The 18,369-nt window shown below is 47.2% G+C and overlaps 1 protein-coding gene across 50 annotated transcripts in view; it reads left to right on the forward strand.

Moving 5' to 3' along the window:
• The first annotated feature begins 209 nt into the window (after window positions 1-209).
• The window catches only part of LOC709083 (protein AF-10), a 218,583-nt gene continuing 200,423 nt past the window's right edge, over window positions 210-18,369 (forward strand). For 34 of the 50 annotated variants that reach the window (XR_013397953.1, XR_013397954.1, XR_013397956.1 and 31 more), the window contains exons 1-3: window positions 210-465; window positions 621-780; window positions 5,752-5,831. Coding sequence is in view for 34 of the 50 variants with exons in the window: in XM_015146587.3 (XP_015002073.1) it covers window positions 621-780; window positions 5,752-5,831 (240 nt within the window). In the remaining 16 variants the exon portion in view is untranslated. Of the gene's footprint in view, window positions 492-620; window positions 781-5,751; window positions 5,832-18,369 lie in introns of all 50 variants that reach the window. The other 16 variants (XR_013397955.1, XR_013397958.1, XM_015146586.3 and 13 more) reach the window with 1 other exon arrangement.

Below are 18,369 nucleotides of genomic sequence, written 5' to 3' on the forward strand. Positions count from 1 at the left end.
CCCGCGCCCTCGCGTCGGCTCATTCCGGCCTCCGCGCGCCGCCGGCTCCCCTCGCGCCCACCCCTAGCACACCTCGGCGGCGGCGAACGGCGCGGGGGAGGGGGGCGGGGCCCCAGAGGTAGGCCGGGGGCAGCCGGCCGGCCACGGCGGCGCGCACGCAGGGCTCGCCTCGCCCGGGCCTCCTCCCTCACGCCGGCCGCAGGGCGGGCGCGCACGCCGAGTGACGCTCGGAGGAGGAAGCGCAGCCCCCTTCCCCTCCCTCGCTGCCCCTGGCCCAGCGGGAGCCCCCCCAGTGCGCCTGTGCGGAGGCCTACTTGATTATGTGTGCCCTCTCCGGGCGCCCGCGTTAGCGGCCGGGTGGAGGTGGGGAGGGAAGACGCTGAGGAGGAGGAGGAGGCGGAGGAGGCGGTGGAGGGGAGGTGGGGGGAATCAGCAAGGACATGGCTCCTGACTCCTGTGCGGAACGTGAGTGACTGAGCGGCAAAGCCCGAGTGAGCGAGCGGTGGGCGGCAGGGCCGGGCCGGGCGGGGGACGCCGGGGCGGGCGCGGGGGGCTGTGTTGGGGGGAAGTACTAATCGGCTTGCATGTGTTTTTTAATGGTCCCCCCAACTCCCTCTTAGATGGTCTCTAGCGACCGGCCCGTGTCACTGGAGGACGAGGTCTCCCATAGTATGAAGGAGATGATTGGAGGCTGTTGCGTTTGCTCAGACGAGAGAGGCTGGGCCGAGAACCCGCTGGTTTATTGCGACGGGCACGGCTGCAGCGTCGCGGTGCATCAAGGTAAACACCCAACCGCCCGCCGGGGCGCGCCGGCCTTCGCCCAACGGTCACCGCCGCCCCCACCTGGGCCGCAACCGCCGGCGCCCCCGCCCCCGCCCCCGCCCCGTGCCGCGGCCGCGGGAGGGACGCGGAGGGTCCGCGCCAGGGCGCGGGGGGTGTGGGCCGCGCATGTGGGAGAAAGTGCGTGTGGCCCGGACTGTCATGTGATTCCGCTCTCACTCTCTCAAGTGTCATTCGGCCGCCGCCTGTGCCTGGGGCCGGGGGCTGCTGACTCGGCGGGGCGGGGCAGGGCGGCGGCCGCGCCCTCGAGATCCGGGCTGGTTGGGGGCGGGGGCGGGGGCGGGGGCGGGGGCGGCGCGCGCCCCTCCTGGGGTCGCTGGGGCCATGGGGGGTGGGTTTGGGAGAGTGGAGCGTCCTCCTTTCCTCTGGCCTGCCGCCGCCTGTCTGCCGCAGTGTTTGCAGACTTCCTGTGGCGTGGAGACGGGCTCGGGAACTGGGCGCTAGGGCGGGGAGGCCGGGAGTCGCCTCGCCTCTTTAGATGGGTAGGGATTCGGGGCCCGTTGCACCCCGAGCCAGAAGGCTCGGGCCCTACCGCCGCTGCCCGGTAGCTGCCTGCGGAGGAGATGGCAGAGTCCGTTGCTGACCGTGCAAGAATGGCGGGGCTGCTGCAGCGCCTGTGGGGTGGCCGCGGCAGGCCACCACCAGCTAGGTGGCTGAAGAGAAGAGGTGGCGGTGCTAAGTGACTTTTGGGGAGCCTCTTAGTTTATTTCTGGTTGTTAGCAGTTGGTGAGGCTTTTGGATATACAAGAAGGCCGAGACACTAATAAGATACTTTTCTGGCCTTTGAAGTGGCCGACTTGTCCCCATTTCACGTGGTAAGGAATCCAGGACAAAACAGTCTACATTCTTTTTTGGTGGCTCCATGTCCCTTCGCATTTCTGAATCTGGCATTAAGTGATGCAGATATTTTTAGTCGTCTATTGGAAAGGACTACCGCTAAAGGGAAGACAGAAAAATTTGAACATGTGCTAAAGTGCATTTTGTAGAGAAACGAATGTCACACTTGGGAAGGGAGACTTAGATGCAGTGGTGATGATTCTGAGGTAGTGAACTAACTTACTCTGAGAATGCTGTTGTTCCCAGACTTTTATTTTTTTACTTTTTGTTTTGTTGAGACCCAGGCTGTAGTGCAGTGGCGCCATCTCAGTTTACTGCAACCTGCGCCTCCCTGGTTCAAGCGATTAATTCTCCTGCCTCAGCTTCCCGAGTAGCTGGGATAACAAGCACACCCTAGCACACCCGGCTAATTTCTTGTATTTTTTTTGTAGAGACGGGGTTTCGCCATGTTGGCCAGGCTGGTCTCAAACTCCAGACCTCAGGTGATCCTCTTGCCTCGGCCTCCCAAAGTGCTGTGATTAACGGCGTGAGCCCCTGCGCCTGGCCGTAGACTTTTAAAGAAGAGCAAAGTTGCATGTCTTGCTTTTTTAGGGAGTGAATACAATGTGCGACAAAACCAGATACTGATTTTAAGGTCATCCCGTGTTCACTGGCATTTTGAAGGCCATTTATTATGAATTGGATGATAAACTATCAAAGTTTGATAGTAATTTTTGTTTTCCAGTATAGAAAATTTTCATTGAAATCTTAAATTTTCCTTTCTAGCAGTACACCTGAATAAAGTTTTGGGGCACTGACGCTGTGTTTTGGATACCTATGCCGTGTTTTGGATACCTATGCCGTGTTTTTTGACTGATAGAACATTTATAGTCAGACACATTTTACAAGTTCTTTTTTTTGGAAACAGGGGCTCACTTTGTTACTCAGACTGGCATGCAGGATGCTATTACAGCTCACTGCAGCCTTGACCTCTCAAGCCATCTTCCCACTTCAGCCTCCCCAGTAGCTGGGACCACAGGCCAGGACAGCCATGTCGGGCTAATTTTGCATTTTTGGTAGAGATGGGGTTTCACCACGTCACCCAGGTTGGTCTCGACTTTTTTTTTTTTTTTTGAGGCGGAGTCTCCCTCTGTCGCCCAGACTGGAGTGCAGTGGCCGGATCTCAGCTCACTGCAAGCTCCGCCTCCCAGGTTTACGCCATTCTCCTGCCTCAGCCTCCCGAGTAGCTGGGACTACAGGCGCCCGCCACCTCGCCCGGCTAGATTTTTGTATTTTTTAGTAGAGACGGGGTTTCACCGTGTTAGCCAGGATGGTCTTGATCTCCTGACCTTGTGATCCGCCCATCTCGGCCTCCCAAAGTGCTGGGATTACAGGCTTGAGCCACCGCGCCCGGCCGACTTTTTTTTTTTTTTGAGACGAAGTTTCGCTCTTGTTGCTCAGGCCGGAGTGCAATGGTGCCATCTCGGCTCACTGCAACCTCTGTCTCCCAGGTTCAAGTGATTCTCCTACCTCAGCCTCCCGAATAGTTGGGATTGCAGGCATGGACCACCATGTCCAGCTAATTTTTGTATTTTTTTGTAGAGATGGGGTTTCTCCATGTTGGTCAGGCTGGTCTTGAACCCCGGATCTCAGGGTGATCTGCCCGCCTTGGCCTTCCAAAGTGCTGGGATTACAGGCGCGAGTCACTGCGCCTGGCCTAGTCTCGAACTTTTGAACTCAAGGGATCTGCCCGCCTTGGTCTCATAAAGTGCTGGGATTACAGGCATGAGCTGCCTTGCCTGGTCCTACAAATGTTTAATAGGAAATAGAAGTTTAGCTTTTGGAGAAGTTTAACTAGTTGGAGTTTTAAAAAGTTTACTGAATTTATGTTCTGCCGTGATCATACAGGGGGTAGTACTCTGCTTTGTGAATTTATATTCTCTCTTTCTTTATATTTTTTTGAGGCAGAGACTCCCTCTGTTGCCCAGGCTGGAATGCAATGGGGCAGTCTTGGCCCACTGCAGCCTCTACCCCCCAGGTTCAGGTGATTCTCCTGCGTCAGCCTCCTGATTAGCTGGGACTACAGGCACTGCCACTACACCTGGCTAATTTTTTTTTTTTTTTTTTTTTTTTTTTTTTTTTTTTGAGACGGAGTCTCGCTCTGTCGCCCAGGCTGGAGTGCAGTGGCCAGATCTCAGCTCACTGCAAGCTCCGCCTCCCGGGTTTACGCCATTCTCCTGCCTCAGCCTCCCGAGTAGCTGGGACTACAGGCGCCCGCCACCTCGCCCGGCTAGTTTTTTGTATTTTTAGTAGAGACGGGGTTTCACCATGTTAGCCAGGATGGTCTCGATCTCCTGACCTTGTGATCCGCCCGTCTCGGCCTCCCAAAGTGCTGGGATTACAGGCTTGAGCCACCGCGCCCGGCCAAATTTTTTTTTTTTTTGAGATGGAGTTTTGGTCTTGTTGTCCAGGCTGGAGTGCAGTGGCGTGATCTCGGCTCAGTGAAACCTTCGCCTCCCGAGTTCAACTGATTCTCCTGCCTCAGCCTCCCAAGTAATTGGGATTACGGGCGCCTACCACCATGCCCAGCTAATTTTTAAAAAATTTTTAGTAGAGACGGGGTTTCACCACGTTGGCCAGGCTGGTCTCGAACTCCTGACCTCAGGTGATCTGCCTGCCTTGGCCTCCCAAAGTGCTGGGATTACAGGCATGAGCCACCGTGCTCGACCTGAATTTATATTCTTTAAATGCTTTCCAATATTTAAGATATTTTCAGATTTTTGCCTAGCAAGCTCATACAAAAGTCTGCTTGGTTATTAGTGTTTTTAGAATTTTGGAAAATTTTCAGTTTTGAGCTAATTATTAACTTTGAAAACCAATTTTTTTTTTTTTTTTGAGGAGTCTCGCTCTGTCACCCAGACTGGAGTGCAGTGGCCGGATCTCAGCTCACTGCAAGCTCCGCCTCCTGGGTTCACGCCATTCTCCTGCCTCAGCCTCCCAAGTAGCTGGGACTACAGGCGCCTGCCACCACGCCCGGCTAATTTTTTTTGTATTTTAGTAGAGTCGGGGTTTCACCATGTTAGCCAGGATGGTCTCGATCTCCTGACCTCGTGATTCGCCCGTCTCGGCCTCCCAAAGTGCTGGGATTACAGGTTTGAGCCACCGCGCCCAGCCTGCAAACCAATTTTAAAACAAGACTGTGATTAGATTTGTGATGTATACTTAGATCATTTGGAGCATTCACATCATTATGTAGTTAGAAATAAGCATACTTTTTTTTTTTTTTTTTTTGAGATAGTGTCTCCCTGTGTTGCCCAGGCTGGAGCACAGTGGTGTGATTATGGCTTACTGCATCCTTGACTTCACAGGCTTAGGTCAGCCTCCTGAGTAGCTGGGACTATAGGCACGTGCCACCATGCCCAGCTAATTTTTTTTTTTTTTTTTAAATTTGAGACGGAGTTTCACTCTTATTGCCCAGGCTGGTGTGCAACGGTGCCATCTTACCTCACTGCAACCTCTGCCTCCTGGGTTCAGGTGATTCTCCTGCCTCAGCCTCCTAAGTAGTAGGATTATAGGCATGTGCCACCACGCCTGGCTAATTTTATATTTTCAGTAGGGACAGGGTTTCTCCACGTTGGTCAGGCTGGTCTTCACCTCCCAACCTCAGGTGATTCGCCTGCTTCAGCCTCTCAAAGTGCTGGGATTACAGGTGTGAGCCACTGCGCCTGGCCTAATTAAAAAAAATTTTTTTTTTGTGGAGATGGAGTCTCACTGTATTGCCTAGACTGTTCTGGAACTCCTGGGCTCCAGCAGCCCTCCCACCTCGACCTCCCAAAATGCTGGGATTACAGGCATGAACCGTTGCACCCAGCCTTGATTTGTTTAGATGAGTAACACCAAAGAGTTGCATTTAAAATTTTTACTTTTTAATTAAGTAAGCTGTATGTGTGATAAATAGGATATGAACTGTTTTACTTTGTAAAGAGGTAGTTTACTTGAATAGTGACAGGTAAATTAATAGGGCTTTGAAAGGGTATTTGATTTTTCCATAGTTCTTCGAATCTTAACATTTTAATACATTTCATTTTTCAACAGCTTGCTATGGCATTGTTCAAGTACCCACTGGACCATGGTTTTGCAGGAAATGTGAATCTCAGGAGAGAGCAGCCAGAGTGGTAAGGACTATTTATCAAAAACATTAAACTTTAGTGAGTAGCTTTGGAAATTAGGAACTGCACTCCTGTTGTAGTTTGCGGGGTTGTCAGTCATTTCTTCAAATATCATAATGTAAGAGATAATTTAGGACAAATATTGACTTGGAGTATTAAACAGATTTTGTAAAACTGAAAAACAAATGGAATCAAGTGAGTATATTTTGGATACTTTGAAAACATAGAAATATGTAGTCATATTTGGACTTTGTTAACTAGTTACAGAATCAAGAAAGCTTGAAGTTTGAAGGTTTCTCTGGTTAATCATAGTTAAAATATAATGGAAATAGAAACATAAGGAAGTTACATTGTTAATTCTGTTAGGTTTTGTTTAATGGGAAAAAAACAGTAATTTTAGTGACTATCATATTCTTTTTACTGTATCTTTGGGTGTGTAGTTTAACTTTGAACACTCACTGATTTCAGGCATTCATTCCCTTTGGCAAACCAACATAATGATATTTGTTGTTGTTGTTGTTGTTTACTTGGGTGGCTACCTTATTTCAGAACTTTTGTAAACCTCTTATAAGAATGAAGGAGGTGCTGGGTGCAGTGGTTCACACCTGTAATCCCAGCACTTTGGGAGGCCAAGGCGGGAGGATCACGAGGTCAAAAGATGGAGACCACTCTGGCCAACATGGTGAAGCCCTGTCTCTACTACAAATTCAAAAATTAGCTGGGTGTGGCGTGCATCTGTAGTCCCAACTACTCAGGAGACTGAGGCAGGAGAATTGCTTGAACCCGGGAGGCAGAGGTTGCAGTGAGCTGAGATGGCGCCATTGCACTCCAGCTTGGGCAATAAGAGCAAAACTCCGTCTCAAAAAAAAAAAAAAAAGTTAGAAAAATTAGCTGGGCGTGGTGGCATGCGCCTATAATCCCAGCTGTTTGGGAGGCTGAGGCAGGAAAATAGCTTGAACCTGGGAGGCGAGGTTGCAGTGAGCTGAGATTACGCCATTGCACTCCATCCTGAGCGACAGAGCAAGACTCTCAGGAAAGAAAAAAAAAAAGGAGATAGGCCGGGCGCGGTGACTCACACCTGTAATCCCAACACTTTGGGAAGCTGAGGCAGGAGGATTGCTTGAGTCCAGGAGTTTGAAACCAGCCTGGTCAACTTAGTCTCTACAAAAGAAAAATTTTAAAAATTAGTTGGGGCTGGGCACAGTGGCTCATACCTGTAATTCCATCACTTTGAGAGGCTGAGGGCGGATCACTTGAGGTCGGGAGTTCGAGACCAGCCTGGTAAAACCCCATCTCTGCTAAAAATACAAAAAATTAACTGGATATGGCAGTGCACATCTGTAGTCTAGCTACTCTGGGGGCTGAGACAGGAGAATCACTTGAATGAGGGAGGTGGAGGTTGCAGTGAGCCAAGATTGTGCCACTGCACTCCAGCCTGGGTGACAGAGTGGCACTGTTTCAAAAAAAAAAAAAAATAAGTTGGGCGTGGTGGCTTCCACCTGTAGTCCCAGCTACTCTGGAAGCGGAGACAGGAGGATTGCTTGAGCCTGGGAGGTTGAGGCTGCAGTGAACCATGACTCCAGCCTGGGTGACAGAGTGAGAGACTATCTCACAAAAAACAAAATGAGGGAGGTGTGTTTATCCTTTGTGGCCACAAGCATTTTTCCCATTTGGATTTCTGGAAATATCAGAAATAGATTTTATTTTCGTTAGTTATGCAAACATACTACCATTTAAAATGTGATAGTTCCTTTTTTTAAATCTTACTATGTTTATCGATTTATTATTTATTCCAAGACATCTTGTTATAGCAAGTCCTTTCTTTTGATGTTGATTATGGAATTAGACTGAAGGTAGAAAACAAACATTACAGCTTCTTTACCTAGGCATATAGCAAAAGCAGAAGCTTTTGTATTTGCCTGGGCAATTTTTGACCAGTAGAAATAATGAGCTGGGTGCCGTGACTCATGCCTGTAATCCTTGCACTGTGGGAGGACAGAGTGGTTGGATCACCTGGGGTCAGGAGTTTGAGACCAGCCTGGGCAACATGGTGAGACCCCACCTCTACTAAAAATGCAAAAATTAGCTGGGTGTGGTGGTGTGCACCTGTACTGCCAGCCACTTGGGAGACTGAGGCAGGAGAATTGCTTGGACTTGGGAGGCAGAGGTTGCAGTGAGCTGAGGTCGCACCACTGCACTCTGGCGACAGAGCGAGACTTGTCTCAAGAAAAAAAAAAAAAAGAAATAATGCTTGAGTAGCTTATAAAAGTATGTTGAGTCTCAGAGCTATTTTTATTTTATTATTTTGAGGCAGTCTTGCTCTGTTCTCCAGGCTGGAGTGGAGTGGCGCAATCATGGCTCACTGCAGCCTTGAAGTCCTGAGCTCAAGTGATCCTCCTGCCTCAGCTTCCTAAGTAGCTGGGACTTATAGACCTGCAGCACTACACCCAGCTAATTTTGTTTTTTTAAACGGTCTTGCTCTGTCGCCCTGGCTGGAGTGAAGTAGCGCCATCTCCGCTCACTGCAACCTCTGCCTCCTGGATTCAAACGATTCTCCTCCCTCAGTCTCCCATGTAGCTGGGACTACAGACATTCACCACCACACTCAGCTAATTTTTGTACTTTTACTAGAGATGGGGTTTTACCATGTTGGCCAGACTGGTCTCGAACTCTGGACCTCAGGTGATCTGCCTGCTGTGGCCTCCCAAAGTGCTGGGATTATGGGCGTGAGCTACCACGCCCGGCCTGAATTTTATTAGAAATGAAGTCTTGCTGATCTCGAATTCCTGAGCTCAAGCAGTCCTCCTACCTCAGCCTCCCAAAGTGGTGGGATTACAGGTGTGAGCATCCGTGCCTGGCCAGAGCAATTTTTTTATAGTTCTGATGGTATGTTTTGGTTCTGTGTGAGAATGCACTTTAGTAGAATTACAGCTGTTACTCTAATGGGATTTAGCAAATGGAGGATGAAATCAATCATAGAAAGTTGGGGACTTGGTGAAACCTTTTTTTTTTTTTTTTTGAGGCGGAGTCTCGCTCTGTCGCCCAGGCTGGAGTGCAGTGGGGCGATCTCAGCTCACTGCAAGCTCTGCCTCCTGGGTTTTATGCCATTCTCCTGCCTCAGCCTCCCAAGTAGCTGGGACTACAGGTGCCCATCACCTCACCCGGCTAGTTTTTTTGTATTTTTTAGTAGAGACAGGGTTTCACCGTGTTAGCCAGGATGGTCTCGATCTTCTGACCTCGTGATCCGCCCGTCTCGGCCTCCCAAAGTGCTGGGATTACAGGCTTGAGCCACCGCGCATGGCCATTCTTTATAGAGCTACTCTGACTTTTTTTTCTTTGTGTCATGTTACGGTTTGTGGTGAATAGGTCACTACACAGTGGAACCTATGGTTTATTAGTAAACACTGACAAGGAGATGTGGCTGTTCCGGGGGGTGTCACAGTAGATTGAAGGCTGGAAGAGATAAGAAAATAAGGTGGGTATTAAGAGAGAGAAGATAATGAATAGGGAGTGTCAGAATGCCAGCATCATTTGCCTCAAATGCCACTTGTTACCTGCTTCTCTTTTATTCTCTCTAAGGACATGGTCAAAGTGTCAATGTGAATAAAGTAGTTATCTTGAAAGGTGTATTAGGGCCAGGTGCAGTGGCTCAAGCCTGTCCCAGCACTTTGGGTGGCTGAGGTAGGCAGATCACATGAGGTCAGGAGTTTGAGACCAGCCTGGCTAACATGGTAAAACCCCGTTTCTACTAAAAATATAAAAAATTAGCTGGGCATTGTGGCATACACCTTAATCCCAGCTACTTGGGAGACTGAGGCAGGAGATTCGCCCAAACCCAGGAGGCAGAGGTTGCAGTGAGCTGAGATCGTGCCATTGCACTCCCGCTTGGGCATAAGAATAAAACTGTCTCCAAAAAAAAAAAAAGTATATTAGATGCTGCTGGGTGCCATGACTTGTGCCTGTAATCCTAGTGCTTTGAGAGGCCAAGGTGAGAGATCACACCTAAGTTGGAGATCAGCCTGGGCAACATAGTGACACCTTATCTCTACAAAAAGAAAAAAAAAATTAGCCACATGTGGTGGTGTACTTGTAGTCCTAGCTATGTGGGAAGCTGAGGCAGGAGGATCCATTGAGCCCATGAATTTGAGGTTGCAATGAGCTATAATCACACTACTGCACACTAGTCCAGGTGACAAAGTGAAACCCTGTCTCTTTAAGAAAAAGAAGTTTTTGTGGGAGGGCATTTTTTTTTAACATCATTTGGTGGGATGTGGGTGACATTAAGGATTTTTTTTTTTTTTTTTGAGACGAAATTTCACTCTGTTGCCCAGGCTGGAGTGCAATGGCGTGATCTTGGCTCACTGCAACATCTGCCTCCTGGGTTCAAGCCGTTCTCCTGCCTCAGCCTCCAGAGTAGCTGGGGTTACAGACACAGACGCCTGCTACCATGCCTGGCTAGTTTTTTTTTTTTTTTTTTTTTTTTGTTATGGAGTTTCGCTTTTGTTGCCTAGTCTAGAGTGCAATGGCGCGATCTTGGCTCACCACAACCTCTGTAATATACATTATGTATATAAGCATATGTACATACATATATATGTATATTGTGTATATACATACATATATATATATATTTTTTGGAGATGGAGTTTAGCTCTTGTTGCCTAGGCTGGAGTGCAGTGGCGTGATCTTGGCTCACCGCAACCTCCACCTTCCGGGTTCAAGCAGTTCTCCTGCCTCAGCCTCCAGAGTAGCTGAGATTACAGACAATTGCCACCATGCCCGGCTAAATTTTGTATTTTTACTCCACAACCTCCGCCTCCCGGATTCAAGCGATTCTCCTGCCTCAGTCTCCCCAGTAGCTGGGGTTACAGACACGTGCCACCATGCCTGGCTAATTTTTGTGTTTTTAGTAGAGACAGGGCTTCTCCATTTTGGCCAGGCTAGTCTTGAACTCCTGACCTTAGGTGATCCACCCGCATCAGCCTCCCAAAGTGCTGGGATTACAGGCGTGAGCCACGTTGCCTGGCCATGGATTTTTTTTTTTTTTTTTTTGAGACAGAGTCTCGCTTTGTCGCCCAGGCTGGAGTGCAGTGGCCGGATCTCAGATCACTGCAAGCTCCGCTTCCCGGGTTTACGCCATTCTCCTGCCTCAGCCTCCCGAGTAGCTGGGACCACAGGCGCCGCCACCTTGCCCGGCTAGTTTTTTGTATTTTTAGTAGAGACGGGGTTTCACCATATTAGCCAGGATGGTCTCGATCTCCTAACCTCGTGATCCGCCCGTCTCGGCCTCCCAAAGTGCTGGGATTACAGACGTGAGCCACCGCGCCCGGTGGATTTTTAAAGAAGAGGCAAAAGCATAACCTTTTCTACATTCCTGTAGTGTGTGATTATATATATATATATAAAATATACGTGTGTTATATATACACATATATTTTGGAGACGGAGTTTAGCTCTTGTTGCCCAGGCTGGAGTGCAATGGCATGATCTTGGCTCACCGCAACCTCTGCCTCCTGGGTTCAAGCGATTCTCCTGCCTTAGCCTCCCGAGTAGCTGGGATTGCAGGCTTGTGCCACCACGGCCAGCTAAGTTTTGTATTTTTAGTAGAGATGGGGTTTCTTCATGTTGGTCAGGCTGGTCTCAAGCTCCTGACCTCAGGTGATCTGCCCGCTTCGGCCTCCCAAAGTGCTGGGATTACCATTGTGAGCCACTGTGCCCGGCCTGTAGTGTATAATTATAAAAGGCAGGTCCTTTGTAAGAAACAGATAAGCAAAGAAAGGGCATTGTCTTATAAGGACACAGGAGCCAAGAACCCTAACATGGAAATATATTTGACCCAGAAAGGGACATGAATTAGTCTTAGGAATCTTTTTTCTACTTTTGTCTGCATACTTGCTTCCATTCTTTTTTTTCTGCAGATTTACTGTGCTACTTGTTCCAACAATGAGTAGCTAACTTTTTAAGTGTTTACTATGTGCCACATACTGTGCTAAATGTTTTTTGCCAGTTATTTCATTTAAGCATCCTATCACATCTATGAGGTGGATGTTATTCTCATTTTACGGGTAAGGATACTATAGTTTTAAGAGAAACAGATGTTTTATGAGAGTCTGGGATGTGATTAAGCTCTTAACCACTATGTTACCTCTTAACCACCATGTTGCCTCCTCTGGTGAAAGATGACGATAGCTCAGCTCCTGATATTTTCCGTCTCCTGTCTCAAAAGCGAGTAAATTCAGTCCCAATCTCATGTTCCTTTAAGAAACAATAAAACAAAAACCCAACTTTGGTTTGGCTTGGATGAGGTACCTAACTCTGGACCATTTTGCTGTGGTGAGACATTAAGGTCAAGTTACTCAGACAGAGGAAGAACTCTGTGGACTGGAGATAGTTCACTTCTCAGGGAAGGGGGATTATGACCTGGCAGTACCCTGACAGATACTGAGCAGTAAAGGTTCAGAAAAGTAAAGGAGCATTTTCAGAAAAGTAAATTGGTGCTATATAGAATGAACTTGAAAGGGAAGGTTAGAGATGGACTTAGGATGCTACTACTATAAAGATGTGGGAATAGAAAGGGAGTAGAAAAGAAGGGAGCATTTTGAAGGATGAAATGACAGAAATGGATATTAGGTAAAGGGAAGGGAATAATCAAAGATGATTCTTAGATATCAAGGTGCTCACTCATTAATGGTGATACCATTAAAAAATATTAGAGCAGTTGTAGTAGAGGAAGGAGAGCAAGTGAAGAGTAAAGAAAGACCTATTTTGGGCATGTTGGTTTTAATGCTGCTAAGATTTTTGTATTGGAGCCCAGGCGTGGTGGCTCATGCCTGTAATCCCAGCACTTTGGGAGGCCGAGGCGGGCGGATCACCTGAGGTCGGGAGTTTGAGACCAACCTGACCAACATGGAGAAACCCCGTCTCTACTAAAAATACACAATTAGCCAGGTGTGGTGGCACATGCCTGTAGTCCCAGCTACTTGGGAGGCTGAGGCAGGAGAATCGCTTGAACCTGGGAGGCGGACGTTGTGGTGAGCCGAGATCGCGCCCTTGCACTCCAGCCTGAATAACAAGAGTGAAACTCCATCTCAAAAAAAAGAAAAAAAGATTTTTGTATTGGAAATTTAGGATACAGTTACAGAGTGAAGTCAGAGTTGAAGCTGCATAGAGGGAAAACTGGGAACCACATGCCTTTTTTTTTTTGTAGAGAGGAGAAATGTTTATATTTGGGAGAGTAAGAGAACTGATTACCAAGGATTGATAGTGAACTGTCAGGAAAACAACCTAAAAAGTATAGTCGCCACAGAGACAGCCACAGAGACAACTAGGTGTTCAGGAAAGAAAAGTTGATAGTAACGGTGCTGCCAGGAATGCTGAAGGGCTAAGAAAAGTTTTTGAAACAGCCAATACAGCTTCTTCGTTTGGGTAGAACCCTGGTTATAGGGCATGGAAGACAGTAGAGGATTTGATTTTTTTTTTTTTTTTTTTTTGAGGCGGAGTCTTCACTCTGTCGCCCAGGCTGGAGTGCAGTGGCACCATCTCGGCTCACTGCAAGCTCCGCCTCCCGGGTTTGCGCCATTCTCCTGCCTCAGCCTCCCGAGTAGCTGGGACTACAGGTGCCCGCCACCGCGCCCGGCTAATTTTTTTATTTTAGTAGAGACGGGCTTTCACCGTGTTAGCCAGGATGGTCTCGATCTCCTGACCTCGTGATCCGCCCGCCTCGGCCTCCCAAAGTGCAGGGATTACAGGCGTTAGCAACCGCGCCCGGCCGAGGATTTGATTGTTGTGTGGAAAATATAAGGAAAGAGAAAAATGAAAGGAAATGAGGTTGAGGAAAGTTTGGTTTTTAAGGGAAGTTCTTTGTAGATAGACATTCATTATTTAGAAAAAGCACCCTGTCTCCCAAAATAGAAATTAAACACACTTTCTCATGACTTTTTTTGTATTTATGTATTTAGAGACAGGGTCTCGCTCTTTGCCCACACTGGAATCAGTGGTGTGAGTTTAGCTCACTGCAACGTCGAACTCTGGGACTCAAGGAATCTTCTCACTTCAGTCTCCTGAGTAGCTAGGACTGTAGGCACGTACCACTATGTCCCGCTAATTTAAAAATTTTTGGTAAAGACAGGGTCTTATTATGTTGCCCAGGCTGGTCTCGAACACCTGGTTTCAAGAGATCCTTCTGTGTTGTCCTCCTAAAGTGTTGGGATTTCAGGCGTGAGCCACCATGCCCGACCTATTTTTTATTTAGCGAGCATTTATTCTGAATTACTACAGGCTGAAGTGACTTACTAGAAATTTTATCTACTGATATAATTTTGATGAGGTACAGAGGAATTTTTTTTTTTTTTTTTTTTTTTTTTTTTTTTTTGAGACGGAGTCTTGCTCTGTTGCCTAGGCTGGGGTGCAGTGGCCGGATCTCAGCTCACTGCAAGCTCCACCTCCCGGGTTTACGCCATTCTCCTGCCTCAGCCTCCTGAGTAGCTGGGACTACAGGCGCCCGCCACCTCGCCCGGCTAGTTTTTTGTATTTTTTAGTAGAGACGAGGTTTCACCGTGTTAGCCAGGATGGTCTCGATCTCCTGACCTCGTGATCCACCCGTCTCGGCCTCCCAAAGTGCTGGGATTACAGGCTTGAGCCACCGCGCCCGGCCGGTACAGAGGAATTTTAAAAAATTAATTTTTTTTCGAGACAGTCTGGCTCCCTCACCTAGGTTGGAGTGCAGTGGTGTGATCTCGGCTCACTGCAACCTCTGCCTCCTGGGTTCCAGTGATTCTTGTGCTTCAGCCTCGTGAATAGCTGGGATTACAGGCATGTGCCACGATGCTTGGCTAGTTTTTGTATTTTTAGTAGAAACTGGGTTTTACAATGTTGCTCAGGCCGGTCTCGAACTCCTGGGCTCTAGCAGTCCCTCCTGCCTTGGCCTCCCAAAGTGCTAAGATTACAGGTGTGAATGACCGTTCCTGGGCAGAGAGGACATTTTAGATTTTAAATATTCTAGTTTGCTTTTTTTTTTTGAGATGGAGTCTTACTCTGTGGCCCAGGCTGGAGTGCAGTGGTGTGATCTTTGCTCACTGCAACCTCCACCTCCCAGGTTCAAGCGATTCTCCTGCCTCAACCTCCCGAGTAGCTGAGACTACAGGCACACCCCACCACTCCTGGCTAATTTTTTTTTTTTTTTAGACAGGGTCTCTGTCTTCCAGGCTGGAGTGCAGTGGCACAATCTCAGCTCACTGCCACCTCTGCCTTCTGGGTCCAAGCGATTCTTCTGCCTCAGCCTCCTGAGTAGCTGGGATTATGGGTACCCAGTGAATTTTTTTGTTTTTGTTTTTGTTTGTTTTGGGATGGAGTTTCGCTCTTGTTGCCCAGGCTGGAGTATAATGGCGCAATCTTGGCTCACCACAACCTCCGCCTCCCAGGTTCAAGCTATTCTCCTGCCTCAGCCTCCGGAGTAGCTGGGATTACAGGCATGCACCACCACATCTGGCTGATTTTGTATAGTAGATATGGGGTTTCCCCATGTTGGTCAGACTGGTCTCGAACTCCCGACCTCAGGTGATCTGCCTGCCTCGGCCTCCCAAAGTCCTGGGATTATAGGCATGAACCCCCATGCCTGGCCCTACTCCTAGCTAATTTTTGTATTTTTAGTAGCGATGGGGTTTCACCATATTGGCCAGGCTGGTCATGAACACCTGACCTCAGGTGATCCTCCTGCCTTGGCCTCCCAAAGTTTTGGGATTACAGGCATGAGCTGTCCCGCCTGACCCCTTCATTCTTTTATTTTAATTCTCTGCTGATTTGGAGGTCATATGCTCTGTTTCTTTTCTTTTAGTGATTGCACTTAAAAGTTCTAACATGCATACTTAATGTTTTTCTGAGTCTTAATATCCGTACTCCTTTTCAACAAAGCGAAGGTCCTTAGGATGCCTTGATTCCCTTTGTTCTTTTTCCCTTGCACAATCTGTGTTATTGTTGTATTGTTGTCTTTATTATTCTACTGTTTTGTTTAGTTTTTTTTTTTTTAAGATAGGGTCTCACTGTGTTGCTCAGGCTGGTCTGAAACTCTTGGGCTCATGTGATCCTCTCACTTTAGCCTTCTGATTAGCTGGAATTACTCCATTTTTTTTTTTTTTTTTTTTTTTTTTTTGTGATGGAGTCTCACTGTTGCCCAGACTGGAGTGCAGTGGTGTGATCTTGGCTCTCTGCAACCTCCGCCTTTTCATGTTCAAGTGATTCTCATGGGTTCAAGTGATTCTCATGCCTCAGCGTCTCGAATAGCTGGGACTACAGGCACATGCCACCACGTCCGGCTAATTTTTATATTTTTAGTAGGGATGGGTTTTCACCATGTTGGCCAGTCTGTTCTTGAACTCCTGACCTCAGGTGATTCTCCCTCTTTGGCCTCCCAAAGTGCTGGTATTACAGGCTTGAGCCACTGTGTGTCTTACTTTGAATCTTTTAAATAATAATGTGTTTACAAAAAAAAAGTTATTTATAATTAGGCTTAATATTACTGATGTTTTTGTTCAACCTAGCCTTTTATTTTCCTTGTTTATGGGTTCATTTTTTTTCTTTTGAAGGTTTTGATATTTTTTCTCAGGGTCTGAGGCTAGTAAGTAATAAGTAAGAAAGCTGTATTAGTCTTTTTGTGTCTACGAATTTCATTATTTTGCTCTGTCGGGAGCTAGTTTGAATCCTTTGATAATAGCTATTTTCCTATAACTAAAGATTTTATTCTAGTTTGTCTTCTGGTGTCTGTTGGTTGATAAACAGTCTTTTGAGTTTGTTTATCCTGTTTGAGACTTGGTCTGCTTTTTCATTCTGAGGACTCAGTGTCCTTCCATTTTTTATGTTCTACTCTATCTCTTCAAATACTGTAACCTTCTCATTAACTATTTTCCTAGAACTTTTAGGTATATGTTTGAGATTTTCATTCTGTTTTTCGTGTCTTTTAATTTGTTTTTCGTGTTTTCTATCTTATCTTTTTTTTTTTTTTTTGAGATGGAGTCTCACTTTGTTGCCCAGGTTAGAGTGCTGTGGCGCGATCTCGGCTCACTGCAAGCTCCGCCTCCCGGGTTCACGCCATTCTCCTGCCTCAGCCTCCAGAGTAGTTGGGACTACAGGCGCCCGCCACTACGCCTGGCTAATTTTTTGTATTTTTAGTAGAGACGAGGGTTTCTCTGTGTTAGCCAGGATGGTTTCGATCTCCTGACTTCGTGATCCGCCCACCTCAGCCTCCCAAAGTGCTGGGATTACAGGCGTGAGCCACCGTGCCCGGCCTTTCTATCTTATCTTTGCATTATGGATAATATCTTTAACTCTGTCTTCAGATTTATGCTTATTTTTAATTCAATGAATTAATTTTTTTCTGAGTAAATTATTTCTAGAATTTTTGTGTGATTTTATTTTTCAATTTGTCTCTTTTTTCAGGGTATCTTGCTTTATTGTTTGAAGAATTATATTCGGTTTTTTTATTTGAACATTTAAAACATACTTATTGTAAAGATTCTCAGATTTTGGAATTCTTTCATTTGTTAACTCTGGTGATAGACGTCTTCATATATTGTGCAATTTTTGACTGCAAGCTAATCTTCAGGTGGAGTTGTCTTTCTTGGGATTGCTGTTCCTCTACCATGAGTTGTGAAGATGTCACTGTGGGGTTTTTGCCTTTGCTCTCTGTCTTTTAAGAATTGTATTTGGCTGACCAGATTATAATGGTTTCTAAAGTCAGGAGGTTATTCTTTTTTTTTTTTTTTTTTGAGACGGAATCTCGCTTTGTCACCCAGGCTGGAGTGCAGTGGCACAATCTTGGCTCACTGCAACCTGCACCTCCTGGATTCAAGCAATTCTCCTATGTCAGCCTCCCCAGTAGCTGGGATTACAGGTGCCTGCCACCATGTCTGGCGAATGTTTTGTATTTTTAGTAGAGATGGGGTTTCACTGTGTTTCCATCTCCTGACCTCGTGATCCGCCCGCCTTGGCCTCCCAAAGTGCTGGGATTATAGGCGTGAGTCACTGTGCCCGGCCAGTTAGTTTTTTACTTAAAAGCAAAAGACATTTTGAAGCTTTTATGACAGCTCTCTTAAGTCATTAGGGAGTATGCTTTTTCTTTCTTCCTACTGTATCATCCTTAGTGCATAGTTTTCATATTCAGGGTTCTCCCATGGTCAAAGCACAGCAGCTGGAACTGCAGTCATTGTGACTACAAAATAAGTTCCAGGCAGAAAGAAGGGGAGAAAGGGGAGAGAGTAAGGTTCAAGTGTGCTTCTCTAATTGAGTTGTACTCTTTTTTTTTTTTTTTTTTTTTGAGAGAGAGTGTTGCTCTAATTACCCAGGCTGGAGCACGGTGGCTGCGATCCTCTGCCTCCCGGGTTCTCCTGCCTTAGCTTCCCGAGTCGCTGGGATTACAGGCATGTGCCGCCACGCCTGGCTAATTTTTGTATTTTTAGTAGAGATGGGGTTTCGTCATGTTGGCCAGGCAGGTCTCGAACTCATGTCCTCAGGTGATCTGCCTGCCTTGGCCTCCCAAAATGCTGGGATTACA

The sequence above is a fragment of the Macaca mulatta genome, chromosome 9, assembly GCF_049350105.2.
Source record: "Macaca mulatta isolate MMU2019108-1 chromosome 9, T2T-MMU8v2.0, whole genome shotgun sequence".
NCBI classification, from domain to species: Eukaryota; Metazoa; Chordata; class Mammalia; order Primates; family Cercopithecidae; genus Macaca; species Macaca mulatta.